At 52.5% G+C, this 16,579-nt stretch overlaps 5 protein-coding genes across 5 annotated transcripts; 3 read left to right on the forward strand and 2 right to left on the reverse strand.

Moving 5' to 3' along the window:
• Positions 1-537: 537 nt before the first annotated feature.
• Positions 538-2,175, forward strand: aglA (putative alpha-galactosidase; the record flags this gene model as incomplete). Its single annotated transcript, XM_056886686.1, has 1 exon — positions 538-2,175. The coding sequence occupies one exon, from the start codon at positions 538-540 to the stop codon at positions 2,173-2,175; it is 1,638 nt and encodes a 545-aa protein (XP_056740335.1).
• Positions 2,176-2,428: 253 nt separating this feature from the next.
• On the reverse strand, positions 2,429-3,361 carry N7443_006631 (phytanoyl-CoA dioxygenase family protein; the record flags this gene model as incomplete). Its single annotated transcript, XM_056886687.1, has 1 exon — positions 2,429-3,361. One exon carries the CDS (start codon positions 3,359-3,361, stop codon positions 2,429-2,431), a length of 933 nt encoding a protein of 310 aa, XP_056740336.1.
• A 1,135-nt stretch (positions 3,362-4,496) lies between these two features.
• N7443_006632 (Het-C domain-containing protein) lies at positions 4,497-6,941 on the forward strand (the record flags this gene model as incomplete). The annotated part of the gene is made up of 4 exons (XM_056886688.1): positions 4,497-4,578; positions 4,630-4,777; positions 4,836-4,994; positions 5,045-6,941. 4 exons carry the CDS (start codon positions 4,497-4,499, stop codon positions 6,939-6,941), a joined length of 2,286 nt encoding a protein of 761 aa, XP_056740337.1.
• A 1,233-nt stretch (positions 6,942-8,174) lies between these two features.
• Positions 8,175-10,445, reverse strand: N7443_006633 (WD40 repeat domain-containing protein; the record flags this gene model as incomplete). Its single annotated transcript, XM_056886689.1, has 4 exons — positions 8,175-9,541; positions 9,629-9,742; positions 9,795-10,140; positions 10,194-10,445. The coding sequence occupies 4 exons, from the start codon at positions 10,443-10,445 to the stop codon at positions 8,175-8,177; spliced, it is 2,079 nt and encodes a 692-aa protein (XP_056740338.1).
• Positions 10,446-10,940: 495 nt separating this feature from the next.
• N7443_006634 (putative rRNA biogenesis protein RRP5) lies at positions 10,941-16,439 on the forward strand (the record flags this gene model as incomplete). The annotated part of the gene is made up of 3 exons (XM_056886690.1): positions 10,941-11,384; positions 11,438-15,835; positions 15,891-16,439. 3 exons carry the CDS (start codon positions 10,941-10,943, stop codon positions 16,437-16,439), a joined length of 5,391 nt encoding a protein of 1,796 aa, XP_056740339.1.
• Positions 16,440-16,579: the final 140 nt, after the last annotated feature.

Consider the following 16,579-nt stretch of genomic DNA (forward strand, 5'->3'; position numbering starts at 1 on the left):
GGATGTGATGCATCGCATGGGTTCCTTAAGGTTTGGCTGACCAGTGATTACTGATCGCCGCACGAGGGATGGTACTTTGGTCCAGAGCGGTTCTGGGAACGATGCCCGGGCTCTATAGAGGCCTGAGTACTTAGGAACAGGTCTACAGTGCATACCTATGCCCCCTGCATAATGTCTGGAAATACTAAGCCCCGAAGCCATGCGCCACATCCATCTCCCCGTCAGAATCAAGGCCAGGGCCAGGGTCAGGAACAACACGTCGATTCGGGGCCCTGATCGACTATCGCTGCATGCTTGTCCGAAACGTAGATTAACTGCTTATCTACAATGGCACCGTCGCAGTCCGATGTCTCTGCAACTTCCCCAACGTATGATCAGTGTCGATCCCAAAGACGCCGGTGCGGGGAATCAGTTCCTGCGAGGCCTGAACTCGGTCCTGAATGTGCATATAGATGTCCGCTTCCTGGAAGTACTGATCTACACAGCTTCTTCATCGCTTTTTGGGACTTTCTCGACTTCTTTGACTTCTTTGACACCATGGGGTTGTCTTCTGTAACCAATTGGGCCACGCCGGCCAGACTGGCTGGCCTGTTGATGCTCCCAATGCTCCCTGTTCAAGCGTCTGTTGAGGACGTCAAGCTCCTCCCAACACCTCCGATGGGATTTAACAATTGGGCTCGGTTTGAGTGTGATCTCAATGAGACATTGTTTACTGATACTGCCAAGTCCATGGTGAGCCGTGGTCTTCTGGATGTGGGTTACAATCGCCTCAATCTTGATGATTGCTGGATGACCCATGACCGTGCTGCAGATGGGTCCTTGCAGTGGAACTCTACCTTGTTCCCGAACGGTATTCCGTGGCTCGCCAAGTTCGCCAAGCAACATGGCTTCCACCTTGGCATCTATGAAGACTCGGGCAATGCCACTTGTGGTGGTTACCCAGGTTCTTATGGACACGAGAAGCAGGATGCCGAAACCTTTGCAGACTGGGGCATCGATTATCTCAAGCTAGACGGATGCAATGTCTTCGCTGAGGATGGTCGCTCCGATGCAGAGGAGTATCGCGTCCGCTACCACAAGTGGCACAACATCCTGAGCGGCATGGAGGACCCGTTGATCTTCTCCGAGTCTGCACCAGCCTACTTCTGTACCAACGACACCGATTGGGCCAAAGTGATGGACTGGGTGCCCTACTACGGAGAGCTGGCCCGTCACTCAGACGATGTGATCACCTTCTATGCAGAGGGTAGCCCATGGGAGAGTATCATGGCCAACTACCACTTCCACACTCGGGTTGTGCGCTACCAGATGCCCGGCTACTATAATGACCCCGACTTCCTCATCCCCGACCACCCAGGTCTAAGCATGGACGAGAAGAAGTCCCATTTCGCAATCTGGGCCTCTTCAGGTGCTCCATTGATCATCAGCGCCTACATCCCCGATCTATCAGACGACGAGATCGAATTCCTCTCCAACAAGGATCTTATCGCCGTTGACCAGGATCCCCTCGCCGAACAAGCTGCTCTAGTCAGCCGCGACAGCCACTTCGATGTACTGAGCCGCTCCCTGGCAAACGGCGACCGACTAGTCACCATTTTGAACACCGGCAAAAACACTGCATCTACAAAAGTCTCTCTCGAGAAGCTAGGTCTAGACTCAACCTGCCAGTATCGTGCCCGTGATCTCTGGACCGGCGCCGTCTCAACGATCAAGAAGAGCATCGACATTACCCTGGACAGCCACGCTACCAGCGTTTACCGCATTACACCCCCACGAGGATGCACCAGCGTTACACCTACAGGCATGGTCTTCGACACAAGCTCAGGCCGCTGTCTGACGGCAGGAAAGACGGTATCTTTCGCCTCCTGCCAGGCATCCGATTCTCAGGCCTGGCGGGTCTCCGGCACCGGCAGCAAACTGACTATCAGCCCGCTGTCGGACGTGAAGAAGTGCCTTGTGGTCGGCAAATCTGGGATCGATCTCGTGTCATGTGGGAGCGGGTCGAGTGCGACATGGACTTACTCTATTACTGGTCACTTGCAGAACACTAAGGGTGGTTGTTTGACGGACTCCGCCGGGGCTGCGAAGGTGGGAACTTGTAATCAGGATATCGCTGGGCAGATCATTGGGTTGCCGAGTGGCGTTCGCTTGGCTGATGTGGGGGTTCAGCAATGATGTAGCCCATCCATAGTTGGAGATTAGTTAGAGCTTATTCTATAGTTGTGGCTACCGTAGTAGACCGAATGGACACAATATAGAACCTTAGCATCTATCCACATGAATAAATTCTAGACTTCTCGAGTCCAATTACCCTTGTATCAATCTAATTCATACATCTAATGAAGTGATATACAACATCGAACTAAGACCCACATCCAAAAGCTACCGATTGTATTCACACAAAATGTACATTGACTTAATACAACATTTAACCCTGCAACGAAAACCCAACACCCTCCCCAGTCCCCATAGCCACAAGATTCGCCCTCATCTTCTCCGGCCTCTCCCCAAGCCCAAACGCCGCCTCATCACTGTGCACCCAAGCCCCAACTCCGTGCTGCAAAACAGCCGTAGCCCTCACCTTCTTTTTCTCAGCATCTGTCTCATCATCCGCCTTCAACCCCACACTCCCATGAAGAGTCAACCGACTCTCCTCTCCACCCTCCTCCTTCCCCTTGTAAACGCCCCTATGTAAGATATTACTATCATAAAACACCGCATCGCCCGGCTGAAGCTGCACGACTAATTGATTCGGCATATTCGCCTCATAAGGATCAGCATTCCTCTCTGCATCCGTCCTCGCGCGACGATGCGAACCCGGAACAACAATCAGCGAGGCATCAGGACACAGCGCGAGATTATACTGCGCGTGGCTCTGGCGTCCACCAGGTGACTTCGCTTCAAGCTGCTGAATCTCTTCTTCAGCGGTCGCCGTCTCGGGGACATCATCGCGGTGCCAGCGTAGTTTGAAATCCTTGGTTTCCGGCGCGACGAGAAGGTTGAATAATTCCATTACTAGAGGCTCAGGGACCGTGTTTGGTGCTACGCCGACTAGTTCTTCGACGACGGCGAGGATCGAGGGCGAGAAGTAGCATTGTGCGAACGAGTCACGGCCTGGCATTGAGGGGTGCATTAGGTGTTGCACGCCCCAGATTCCGCCTTCTGAAGCTGGAGGTGGGGTTGTTGGCCATGGGGGGAATTGTTTAGGGACGGTGCGGAAGTGTGGCCAGCTTCCAGAGCGGGTTTTGGTTGTTGCTTCAGTGGCGATGGTGCGGTAGTGGGCTATTTCGGAAGGGGTGAGGATGTTGCGGACGACGACGAAGCCGTCGCGCTTGAGGGCATCGAGGTGTGGTGTGGCCATTCTTGTGGATGGGGGTGTTTTGGGAGAGGTGTAGTTAGTGGAGGGGTTGAACTCGGAGACATGGTGCTTCTTTTTTATGGACTGCGGGGTTGACGGTACCTGGGGTCGATGCTACTTAGCACCCACGTTCTAGGTACTACAGTGACATTGTCCCGGCTTCGATGCTACCGTGGATCCGATGCTTTTCTTATCGGGGACTCGGAGGGTCGTGGCTTATTTACTTCCGACTGTCGATCGAACGGTTGACCTATAGGTGAATTCGTGTTGGATAGTGGTGTGTCACTCTTTCTGCTCTACAGTATCACTCTGCGCTGAAACTTCATGAATGGTCGTTCTCTGTTGTGTTGCATCCACATCATATGCCTGGATGGTAGAAGAGCCAAGCTATCCTGAAGAAGCACTTTTTTACTCCGGTATGTGCCGCCTAGGTGGGGATGTTCCTTTGAGGAATCGGAGGTTTAGCCGAATGCCTAGGGCCCTGTTGAGCCTCATTTTGGCAGCCGATCAAACAATTTCAGGTCTCTTAGGATCAACATCTTCGGATGTGTGATGTCTTAGGAGCTTTATTGTTCTAGGGTTTGTTTCTCCTGAGTGCGAGTGCCTGAACATCGAACCTGTACGGCCCAACTTCTTTATCGGGCAGCTTTCAAGCTGACCGGTGGGGAGCCCACAAGTGGTGCTTGAATTAGCTCGAAGCAGAGACATGATGAAACTTGAAATTCATCATAGCCTCTCTTCTTTGTCTGTACCTTGTCTAGATTTAGGCTATTGCGTAGCTCCTTTGCATAGACACACGTATACTGGGTAGCTGATGCGGGTCCGAATACCCCGCGGTGAACCAAAAACATGCCACTGGAGCTAGGTACGCCAGGTACCAGAGAACTCTGTGTCGACATATTGGCGTATACAGAGAAATAAGGCCTACGGCTATTCTCAGGCCCAACTTTTCCATCATGCCAAGGATGTTTGGTCCCAACGTCATAAGATCTCGGCGATCTTCGACTGCCAAGATCAACGGGGCTGAGGCAAAGTCTCAAAATCTCCCCTCGTGCATTTTGGTTTCGTTTTTATCTTCTCTCTCAAGTCTCATCCCTTCACACTCCTTCGCCTTCGCTGGTTTGACTGTACGCCTATCATGTCTTTCCTCCGTGCGGGCTTCCCCGCCCTGCTCGTGTGTCTGGTGCTCCTGCCGCAGGTCCACGCTTTCGGTGCCGGCAGTAAGCGATCTTACCTATACACGTTCTTCGAGTTAGTACTAACAACCTTAGACATCGCATCCATCTCCGCCGTCGAGGGCAAGAACTGGCGTCATGGTGACATCGAAGATATGCTCAAGACCGTCGCCTTCATCGCCGGTCACAAATGGACATCGACCCAGATCAAGCGCGTCTACTTTGGCAATTGGCTGCGTGATTAGTGAGTTAATATTGAACGGTTGAACAAATAGAACGGGCATCAACTGACTGTAACTCAGCTCTCAAGCAATGGATGTCGGGACCTTGAAAAATCTCCAGTCCGACACAATCCGCGTGCTTGTGTGGGTCCTCTCGTTCCTGACTTTCGGCTATGCGACGGGCGAGTTCGAGGTGACCTCCGAGCGATTGGGCGTCTACCGTCCTGAGGAACATATTGAGTATGGAAGCTATTCATTCTGAATGTCTGCCTTTGCTAATTCATTTCCAGTAACCCCAAGGACTACGCCGATAATGAAGATGCCCGCCAGTACGACAAGCGTCTACGACCCCCGGTCCGCCAGGTCGAGCTCGATATTGACCAGAATACTGGTATGAAGAATTATATTGCCAATGAGCGTGGTGATTGGGCCACTAGTGCCGCCTATGTTAAGTACAGTCTGGAGCGCAGCATCCACTATGGGCGTACGTACATTCATGGACAACAAAAGGGCAATGAAGATGACCTATGTGAGGCTCTCCGTTGTCTAGGTCAGGGTCTTCATACGCTTGAGGACTTTGCGGCCCATACCAACTACTGTGAGCTGGCTTTGCGCGAGATGGGCTTCCAAAATATTTTCCCTCATACCGGCACTGCCACTCAGATCAATATCCATGGGCATCACGTCTTCCCGCTGGTGACTGGAACCTTTGGCATGGTCGATTTCTTCCACTCAGTCCTGGGTGAGGCTACTGACCATTTCACTCAGTCCGAGGTCAACGAGATGGACATTGCACTTGGCGATGCACAGACCGAATCTCAATCAAGCAACTCCCTCAATGCTCTTACTGGCTTGCTGGGCAAAATTCCCGGAACCAGGGACCTTGTTTCTGAAGCTGAGAATTTGAAGCAGATGTCTGAGGCACAGGAGACGAGTAATCGCTCCCGAGGCTCGCACATGGGCTACTCTGATCGAGGACTTGATAGTCAGGGCTCGAGCCGTGCTCCAAGCTCTAACCAGCCTTCCGTGGGTGGTCCAGGTCCGGGACTCTCGGGCATGCCCGACTTTAATCCTCAAGAGACCGTATCGAAGATCTATCCCATTCTGGCTTTCCGTGACAAGGTGGTCCGAAAGCTGAGCTCGATTATCGAGAAGATTCCCGGCCTGGAGGCCATCATTGAGAAGATCACCGAGACTCTGACTGTCTTCATCATGTCACTTCTCGCTCCATTCATCCGACCTCTCATTAACGCTGCCTCTAAGTCTCTCCAGGCTGGTTCTGCAGGCGTTGTTGACGCGTCTGGCAAGCACCAGTACGAGCCCTGGACCGATCCTCACTGTACCGATCCCACCCACTCCATGCTCTCCAAGGACCATTTCGCGAACGTCCTAAACGAGCCTGCCGGCCAGGTAGCCTCCGCTATTCTCAAGTACGTTGCACCTCGCGTGTTATACGCCTGGCAGCACGTCAACGTCCCGGAGCACGAGGTCCTAGAAGACTGCATGAACGTATTCCACCACCCCGCCCTACGAAACATGCACAACGAAGCCCATCGAACAATGTATGAAGCAGTCCAGAGCTGGGTCCACTCCCGCGACGACCGCGGCCACAACCTAAACAACATCCTCAGTGCTGAAGGCGTCAGAGCAGGTCGCAACACCGGTGGTATTCCCCACACTCACGGCGGCGGCGGCGGTGGCTTTGCTGCTCTTGGTGGTGGCTCTCATGGACAGAACCATGGACAGAGCCATGGCCAGTCTCAGGGAGGCTCGTCGCAGTCATTCTTCTCCCAGTTCTCAAGCCAGTCTCATTCCCAGCAGGGACATCAGAGCTCCTCTGGCTTGCCTTGGGATAAGTTGTCTAGTTTGCCGATCCCTGGCATTTCTAACTTGAATAAGCTGAACAAGCTCTCGAATATGATTCCAGGCGGACTGTCCAGGGAAGTTGAGGATGAGGGTGTTGGACATGGTGAACATGGTCATCAGCAGCCGAGGTATCAGGAGCAGCAGTCGATGTGTCAGGAGCAGTATCAGCAGCATCAGCATCCTGAGCACCACGAGCACCAGCACCAGCATCCTCATGGCCAGCATCACGGCCAGCACCACGGCCAGCACCACAGTCAGGGTCATCATGGCCAACACCATGGGCATGAGGGACACGGATCTCACAGTGGACATGGATACTAGACTTGTTCAAACTTCACATGAATATAAAGGCTTGCAATGAACAAGCTCATGAGATTTATGAATAGTGATGAAGGCTCCCGGGCGTCGCTGCAGCGTTGGGTTCTGGAAAGTGGGAATGTGTTTTGGCTTGAAGGCCCATGGGTGGTTTAATCCATCCTAGATATCGAAATTTGAAATGCAATAACTTATAATTATAGCAATCCAATCATATTCTAGACTTGCACCGGGTAGATATTAAACATTTGGAGGTTATATGTGCACCACTCTGTTCATGCATTGAACAGGTGAACCTACATATACATTCAAAAGTGATCTCACCACAAAATATCTTTACTACTCAGAAAGTCAAATTAAGACCAAAAATCAATCAGAGGCACTAATAAGACCGAGAATAATGCTATCGCGCCCAGATAAATGGCTGTGATCTTAGGAAGAACCAATCTTGACCAAAGTGCTCGAGTGCACATCAGACCAAAACCTAACTAGAGGTCAAACAATCTACATTATTCGTTTTACCCCTCATAGATTCATTTACTGCGACTCCTTCCACCAAGCCCTGCCGGGCTAGCTCAATCGGTAGAGCGTGAGACTCTTAATCTCAAGGTTGCGGGTTCGACCCCCGCGTTCGGCTATTCCTAAAAAAACCTGAGATATTTCTTTTTTGCCCCAGCTTGAAAATATCGCTGTGAATAGAATTTTCTTCTCCGAGTGGTGGTTTATTTTGATCGTTTAAATTGGCCTCGAGACTATTTCTTTATCCTTCTTATTTGTCCGTGCATCCATGGGTTGGTGGGCTTGATTGAGACTGGCAAGGTTGCGTCTTGGAGCTAAGGAGCAGACGAAAATTGGCCCTGTGGTGATAACTGACACGAGCGTATGATCTACCTAGTTATCCAGGAATCGTGAGCTTTTTAGGTTGCAGGGTTGGATCATAAGTCATAGATCGTTTAATGCTAGCTGAACGTCCAATATGTACTTTGATCACAGATTCACACCCTTACTGTGTACTTGACTGGAAAACACGACATAAGAAAATCTCGATGGATCCATCAAACCGGCATAAGGCCGACAGGAAGCCCCGAGAAATGCAACAAAACTGCAACGGGGTATGTTACGCTAACGAAAATCATGCACCACACATAAAGCGCCTAATAAATGCCCACAAGAAAACGCCATAAACCACAGAAAACACCGTGGAAATGCAAACAAGGAAAAGGGTAAAAGGACCAGGAATTATTCGTCTTCATCATCATATGAGTCTTTCGTAGAAGCCCATCCACACTGCCAGCCCCGGCCATCCTTCTTGTTGTTACTGCGGAGCTCGCGGGCTTCGGGACCTTCACGCCAGCATCGAGCGCTATAATCGTCGCTGACTGTAATCAATTCACCGTCAACTGTCCAGGACATGCCCGTGACTTCTTTTTGGTGGCCTTCGACGAGGGGCGTGCCAGATTGGTGGATGGGGATGGTATCTTCCAGGCGGCCGGATAGGCCAGCGCTGGAGTTTGTGCGGCGGAGTCCAGACCGAGTGGTGAAGAGGGAGGTTCGAGTCACGGGGAGATCATCGGGCATCGTCTTAACAGGAGGCTGTAAGAATCGTTCATCGGTTGGGAAGAGTATAGGACAATGGTCGCTGCTGCCGACTGCCAGCATCTCGGCGCGGTCGTTGACTGCTTTGCGCAGTGCTAGTTTGACGTAGAAGGAGGAGACCTGAAGTCGTGGGTGACGGAAACCGTACAGGGGGGCTAGACCCTCCTTGTCGGAACCACCAGAGCGTCGGGGACGGTCGTGGTTCTGGGAAAGTTCAGGTGCGTGCCCGAGCACTAGATGCGCGGTTGAGTACGCGTATACGGTACCATCTCGACAGAGAGTGTACAATCGTGCGCCGTCACCACCAAAAGCCATAGAAGTAAGACCAAACCGGCGATATTTGATGTGGCTGTCGGGCTCCCTGGTGGTAGAAAGTGGGAGAACAGGTCGGCCACGACGGTTATTGTGCGCCGTGCGCAAATCCCAGAGGCGAACACTGGCGCTGGCCTCTGAGGCTGTTACGAAAAGGTTCTCTTGGCCAGGAGGAAGAAAGGCGAGGGAGGTGACAGTAATATCGGAACGACCGAATGGAGGAGCCTCGGCCTTGTCCATCATTGCTTTTTGCGGTGTGCTGAATGCATGAGCACCGTGAATGGTGTTGAGAACGTGAGGATAGGTCATCTTTGGAGGCGCAGGGTTGGTTTCGTCCTCAGATTCCAGCGAGCATCTGACTTGCAGTGCCGGACGCTCGAACCCTTTGCAACGAAGGTCCCAAATGTTGACATTACCATCCCGACTGCAAGTTGCGAGTACATTATTGTTGGAGCGTGGCTGGAACTGAACGCGCTTGACTGACGAGTTGTGGTTGGACAAGCAGTGGACTGGCCGTTGTGTAGTCATGTCAATGATCATTGATGTTTGATCTCCGGAAGCTGTAGCCAGCAGCATATCGTCGGACGAAAACTCGAGGTCCATGATCGAGTTCATGTGAGGACGAAAGCCGAGATATGCACTAGAGAAACCGCGTTCATCTTCTTTGGAGGAGTCCAACAGGCGGATTCCTCCTCCTCCTCATCGCCCACAGCAACGAGTGAATTGGCTTCTCTATGTTAGATCATCCTTAAGTCCTCCCCATAGAAAGGAAACCGGGGGCTTACTGTTGCAAGAGGCATTGCAGAACGGGAGTGCCATCTGCCCATCCGTAGCATAGCTGGTACATGAGTGGCGGTCTTCCGGTCGCGAATGGAAGTTGGATGTAAGATCTTGCCAGCCTGTGGGAACATTAGATTAAAAACCATTGGTACAAAAGTGGTATAAACCTACCCGCTCCAGCAGTAGATCGGAGAGTCATTCGGCCGGCACGCGAGCCTTGTACAGTGCGCATAAACAATGAACCAGACGTTTGCAAAGCCCGAGAGCGGCTGATAGGAGAGACAGGTCGGCGCTTAGGTGGGCTTGGTGGCGTGGGTTCCCGAAAGCGTCCTCGGGTGGAGGTCAAGTCGATATCGCGAATGGTAATCCTTTGCTCCACATCGTCGCCCACCGGTGATCGCACACGAACTTTTTCAAAGGCGATGATTGTAGTGGGGAGACCACCGAAGAGAACGAATGCTTTCTTTTCCTGCTCGGAGTCCGAGGAATATCCTCTGGTAAGCCATGATGAGGGCTGCTGGGACTGCCAGCCTTGGAAGATCTCGTAAATGCGGGCCCAAGACGGTTAACAGCTGGCGAAGTCAGAGCCCTCAAAGCCTGGCGACTAGTCTTGACACCGCTCGCATTACCGCTGTTGAGCAGGGAACGGGGAGTGAAAAAACGTCTGAAGGACCGAGGCGTGACTGTTGGGGGTTTTCTAGGTCGTCGTCCACCGCCAGCTTCGGAAATAACAGAAGGCGGGGAGGATGGAATTTCCTGGGACGAGGGAGGCAGGAGAGGTTCTGATCGAGGCGGCTCAGGGAGACCAGAAACACGGTCCATTGTGCTCTCGGAGGCGAATTTGAGGGAAGAAGCTATAGCGGATACATTAGGGAAAAAAAGATTTGGCCGAAGGGGGTAAGATGGGAGAAGCGGGTCGTGTTGCGCGCGCATCGGACGTGACGCGGAGCGTGGTTCGGGCATTTGACACCTGAATTCATGATTCAGGCACCCAGGCACTTTGTGAGGAGAAAAATGTGACTAAGGCCTTTTTTTAGAGGCTTTTTTCTAATTGAAAGTTTTAGAACTGTTCTGCTCTGTTGTTTAACCCTCCACATCTCAAAACGCCAATTTAGTTGATTTCATCGCATTAAACACCATAATTAAGTAGCTTCGGGCCTAGCGCACTCTTCGTCGACAATCCGTGGAAGAGGGCGGTCCCACCCAGAATTCACCGCCCTCTATTCTGCCACGCTTTATCGGATTTTTCGATTTTTTTTTCTTTGCGATACAACGAGAATCCTCAACCGTGCACGATTCGGTCTCGCCTTCCAAACAATGGCGCCGATCAAGCGCAAGGGGAATGCCCCCGAAGAATCGGCTGCTCGTCAGCCGCAAAAACGCGCCAAGGTCGGAGCGGAGGAGAGCAAAAAGGACTCCAAGCCTCAGGATTCCGCCCCGAAAGCTTCAGAGCTCTCTGTTCTTCGCGACGACGAGCCGTCCTTCCCTCGTGGTGGCGGCAGTGTCCTGACTCCATTGGAGCGCAAGCAAATTCAGATTCAAGCCAACAAGGATGTGTTGTTCGAGCAAAAGGGTCAGAAGAAGCAGACCCGTGAATTTGACGACGAGAACGATGATGATGAGGATGATGTCGATATGGAGGATGGAGAAATTACAACTACCGCCAAAAAGTCAAGGAAGAAGAAGACTAAGGGCAAGAAGTCTGAAGACCAGGAAAAGCCCGAGAAGGAGGGCGTGCATATTGAGTCTCTCACCTACAAGGTATGAAGAAATCCCGAAAAATCTCTATTGAAAATTCTGGCTAATGTGAACAGCGCATTGTTCCCGGATCTATGATCCTCGGTCAGGTCTCGAGCATCAACGCCCATGATGTCGGCATTTCATTGCCCAACAACCTCGTTGGCTACGTCTCTCTTACCGCGGTCTCGAAAGTACTCGACGATAAGATTGAGAAGCTGCTCAACAACGAGGATGATGATGCGGATGAGGACAGCTCGGATGAGGAGTCATTCGACCTCAAGGACTTCTTCTATCTCGGTCAATACGTGCGTGCCTATGTTGTCTCCACTGGTACGGAGGCTTCCGAGGCTGGTGGCCGCAGCAAGAAGCGCATTGAATTGTCCCTCGACCCCAGACAAGCCAACACTGGCCTCAAGAAGTCAGACATAGTGGAAGAGTCTGTTTTCCAGGCTTCCGTTGTCAGTGTCGAGGATCACGGTCTGGTCATGGACCTTGGTATCGAGGGTTCAGACCTGAAGGGCTTCATGTCTTCGAAGGAGATTGATCCTCATGTGGAGTACTCTAAAATCAAGGAGGGAATGGTCTTCCTCTGTGTTGTTACTGGCCAGAATGCCAGCGGCAATGTCATCAAGCTGTCTGCCAACCTCCAGTCCGCTGCTTCCATCAAGAAGTCCCACTTCCTCAGCGCCGCCCCTACTATCAACTCCTACCTCCCTGGTGTTGCGGCGGAGATCCTGCTGACTGAGGTTACCGAGAATGGTATGATGGGTAAAATTATGGGCATGCTCGACACTACCGTCGACCTTGTCCAGTCTGGTGCCAATGACGGAAAGCTCGATTTGGTGCGGAAGTTCAAGATCGGTGCCAAGATCAAGGGCCGTATCGTATCGACTTTCCCCTCTGCTGAGCCTTTCAAGGTCGGCTTCTCCATGCTTGACCACATTGTTAAGCTTTCTTCCGACGCTCACGGCCCCGGCTCCGAAGACGCCCCTGCTCTCTCCGCCATTGTCCCCGAAGCTAAGGTGGTGAAGGTTGACCCCGGTATGGGTGTCTACGTGCAGATCGGAGAGACTAAGCACCTTGGTTTCGTCCATATTTCTAGACTCTCCGATGGTAAGGTCGAATCCATTTCGGCCGACTCCGGTCCTTTCCAGGTCGGAGCTACCCACGAAGCCCGTATCGTTGGATTCAACAAGATCGATAACCTATACCTCCTTTCGTTCGAGAAGACTGTCATTGAACAGCCCTTCCTCCGGATTGAGGATGTCACCGTGGGTGCTACCGTTAAGGGAAAGATTGAGAAGACTTTGATCGGACCTACCGGTATGGATGGTTTGATTGTCAGCCTGGCTGATGGTATTACTGCTCTCGTCCCCTCCATGCACTTTGCAGATACTCAACTTCAGCACCCCGAGAAGAAGTTCCGTGAGGGCCTGAAAGTCTCCGCCAGAATTTTGTCTGTCAACCTTGAGAAGCGCCAAATTCGTTTGACCCTGAAGAAGAGTTTGTTGAACAGCGAGTCTGCTATCTGGAAGGACTACAAGGACATCACCCCCGGATCCCAATCTCCTGGTACCATTGTCAACCTACAGGCTCACGGTGCGGTTGTCCAGTTCTACGGCACCATCCGTGGCTTCCTTCCCGTGTCCGAGATGAGTGAAGCATACATCAAGGACCCTGCTCAGCACTTCAAGCTCGGCCAGGTCGTCAATGTGCACGCTCTGAGCGTTGATGCTTCCCAGGGCCGTCTGGCCGTTTCATGCAAGGACCCCTCAACCTTCACCGAGAAGTACCGCAAGGCCTTCGAGGACTTGCAACCTGGCATGCTTGTTTCTGGATCAGTCTTCGAGCAGTCTAATGATGATGTGCTTCTCAAGCTTGACGAGTCTGGTCTCGTCGCCCGTCTTGACGTGCAACACATTATTGATGGATCACCGTCCAAGCAAAGCTCGACTTTGTCCAAGATTCGCGTGGGCCAAAAGCTGAACGACCTTCTCGTTCTCGACATCCAGCGTGCCCACCGCCTCATTCGTGTCTCTAGCCGAGCTAGTTTGAAGAAGGCTGTTAAGCAGGGTTCCATGCCCGGCAAGTTCGAAGATATCCATGAGGGATCAACCGTCACTGGCTTCATTCGCAACATTACCCCTGCTGGCCTGTTCATTGAGTTCTTGGGTGATCTCACCGGTCTCATTCCTAAGCGTCTCATCGAAGATGCCAATCTCTCTCAGCCCGAGTTCGGCATGTTGAAGGGTCAGACAATCACCCCGACAGTCCACTCAGTTGAAATCGACCTTCAGCGATTCATCCTTAGCTTGAAGCCCTCCGAGGCTACTCAATCTGGCCCCAAGAAGACCAAGACCAAGACTCCACAGACTGATGATGCTCTCGCCAACCCCATCGACGAGAACGTCTCCACGATCTCTGACCTGGCCTTTGGCCGTGTTGTCAAGTGCAAGGTTGCCTCTATCAAGGCCACCCAGGTCAACGTTCAGCTGGCCGATAACATCCAGGGACGTATCGATGTCTCTGAGATTTTCGACAAGTGGGAGGACCTCAAGGACCGCAAGCACCCCCTGCGTTTCTTCAAGCCTAAGGAGGTTCTCTCTGCTAGAATCATCGGTGTCCACGATGCGCGCAGCCACAAGTTCCTTCCTATCTCTCACCGTACCGGCAAATACCCCGTCTTCGAGCTATCCATCAAGCCTACCTTCATGAAGGCTGCCAATCCCGATCTGTTGAACATGGAACAGGTCAAGATCGGCTCTTCCTGGATGGGCTTCGTCAATAACGTTGCTGATGACTGCCTTTGGATCAACCTGTCTCCCAATGTCCGTGGCAGACTTCGCTTGATGGATGCTTCGGATGACCTGTCTCTCCTGACCGATGTTGAGAAGAACTTCCCCATCGGATCTGCGCTCAAGGTCCAGGTTACCGCTGTCAACGCTGACAAGGGCCACTTGGATCTGACTGCCAAGCAGGGTTTCGACAAGCTTTCCTTTGGAGACATCTCCGTCGGCATGATCCTGCCCGGTCGTGTAACCAAGGTCACTGAGAAGCAACTTATCATGCAGCTCGGTGAGGCCCTCGTCGGTGCTGTTAACCTTATCGATATGTCCGACGACTACTCCAAGGCCAACCCGACGGTGCACCAGAAGAACGAAGTCATTCGGGCTTGTGTTATTGCCGTTGACAAGGCCCACAAGAAGATCTATTTGTCTCTTCGTCCCTCAAAGGTGATGAGCGCGTCGCTACCTGTGCAGGACCGCGAAATCACATCGATGAAGGAGCTCAAGGCCAACGAGGTCGTTCGTGGTTTCGTCAAGCGCGTCACGGACGCCGGTCTCTTTGTCTCTGTCGGTCATGATGTTACCGCCTACGTACGCATCTCTGACCTCTCCGACTCATACCTCAAGGAGTGGAAAGACTCGTTCCAGGCCGATCAGCTTGTCAAGGGCAGAATCACTCTGGTCGATGCCGAACAGGGCAAACTGCAGATGAGTCTGAAGGAGTCTGTGCTGGACCCCAACTTCAAGAACCCTGTCACCATTCGGGATCTTAAGACTGGCCAGGTCGTTACTGGCAAGATCCGCAAGGTTGAGGAGTTTGGTGCTTTCATTGTTATCGATGGCTCTCGAAACGTTAGCGGTCTTTGCCACCGCAGCGAGATGGCTGAGAAGCGCGTTGAGGATGCTCGTACCTTGTACAACGAGGGCGATGCTGTCAAGGCCAAGGTTGTCAAGATCGACCTCGAGCAGAATAAGATCTCCTTCTCTCTGAAGGCCTCCCACTTCCAGGATGAGGCGGAGGACAGCGAGGATGAGGAGATGAGCGACGAGCTTGGCGGTGTCGAGCTGGCTGGAAGTGATGACGAGGATGAAGATGACGACGATATCTCCATGGGAGGTGTTGAGGTCGAAGATGACAGCGAAGAGGAGGAGGAGGAGAGTGACGATGAGGATGCCGCCATGTCGGGTACCAAGCCGTCCAAGGCTGGGGGCCTTGGTGCCGATAGCTTTGACTGGAGCGGCAACGTCCAGTCCAAGCAGGACGCTGCCGCCGACAGTGACGACGAGGACTCGAAGAAGAAAAAGAAGAAGAACCGCAAGCCCGAGATCCAGGTTGACCGTACCGGCGACCTGGATACGAACGGCCCTCAAACTGTCGCCGATTACGAGCGTCTTCTTCTGGGTGAGCCCGACTCTTCTCTCCTCTGGCTGCAGTATATGGCCTTCCAGCTGGAGCTGGGTGAGGTCGAGAAGGCTCGCTCCATTGGTGAGCGTGCTCTGCGCACCATCGCCATGGGCCAGGATGCCGAGAAGCTGAACATTTGGGTCGCGATGCTGAACTTGGAGAATACCTACGGCAACGACGACAGCCTTGAGGAGATCTTCAAGCGCGCATGCGAGTACAACGAGCCGGCGGAGATCTACGATCGCATGATCAGTATCTACATCCAGTCTGGCAAGAACGAGGTATGTGAAATCTATTTTAGAGTTGAAGATTATCGGTGCTAACAACTTTCTACAGCAAGCGGATGAGCTCTTCAAGCAGGCCATGAAGAAGAAGATCTCCAACCAGTCACCGAAGTTCTTCCTCAACTACGCCAGCTTCCTCTTCGACGCCATGGCGGCTCCCGAGCGCGGTCGCGGCCTGCTCTCGCGCGCCCTGCAATCGCTCCCGGCCCACACACACATCGAGACCACTTCCAAGTTCGGACAACTGGAATTCCGGTCAGCAAATGGCGACGTGGAGCGCGGTCGTACCGTCTTCGAGGGACTTCTGTCCTCGTTCCCCAAGCGCATTGACCTGTGGAACATCCTTCTCGATCTGGAGATCAAGGCCGGCGACGCTGAACAGGTTCGCCGCCTGTTCGAGCGTGTGCTGGGACTCCAGAACAAGAAGGGCAATGTCAGCATCGATGCTAGCAAGAAGGTTAAGCCCAAGCAGGCCAAGTTCCTGTTCAAGAAGTGGCTTGCTTTCGAAGAGAAGCTTGTTGCTGAGGGCGGCGACGAGAAGATGGTGGAGGATATCAAAGCACGGGCTGCGGCCTACGTCAAGTCTCTGCAGGAGGAGTAGGGATTTAGATCTTGTTTTTCTTTTTCTGTCTCAAAAATAGTCTTATGTTCCGTGCAACCCGTGGGTGTTTGGGCTCATTGCATTCGTTGTATATAAAGCGGCACCAGCAGATCAACCAAAAATTTTCCGTTTATTCCCCT

Source organism: Penicillium atrosanguineum (assembly GCF_028827265.1).
Source record: "Penicillium atrosanguineum strain IBT 20685 chromosome Unknown utg000005l_segment0_segment0, whole genome shotgun sequence".
Taxonomy (NCBI): Eukaryota; Fungi; Ascomycota; class Eurotiomycetes; order Eurotiales; family Aspergillaceae; genus Penicillium; species Penicillium atrosanguineum.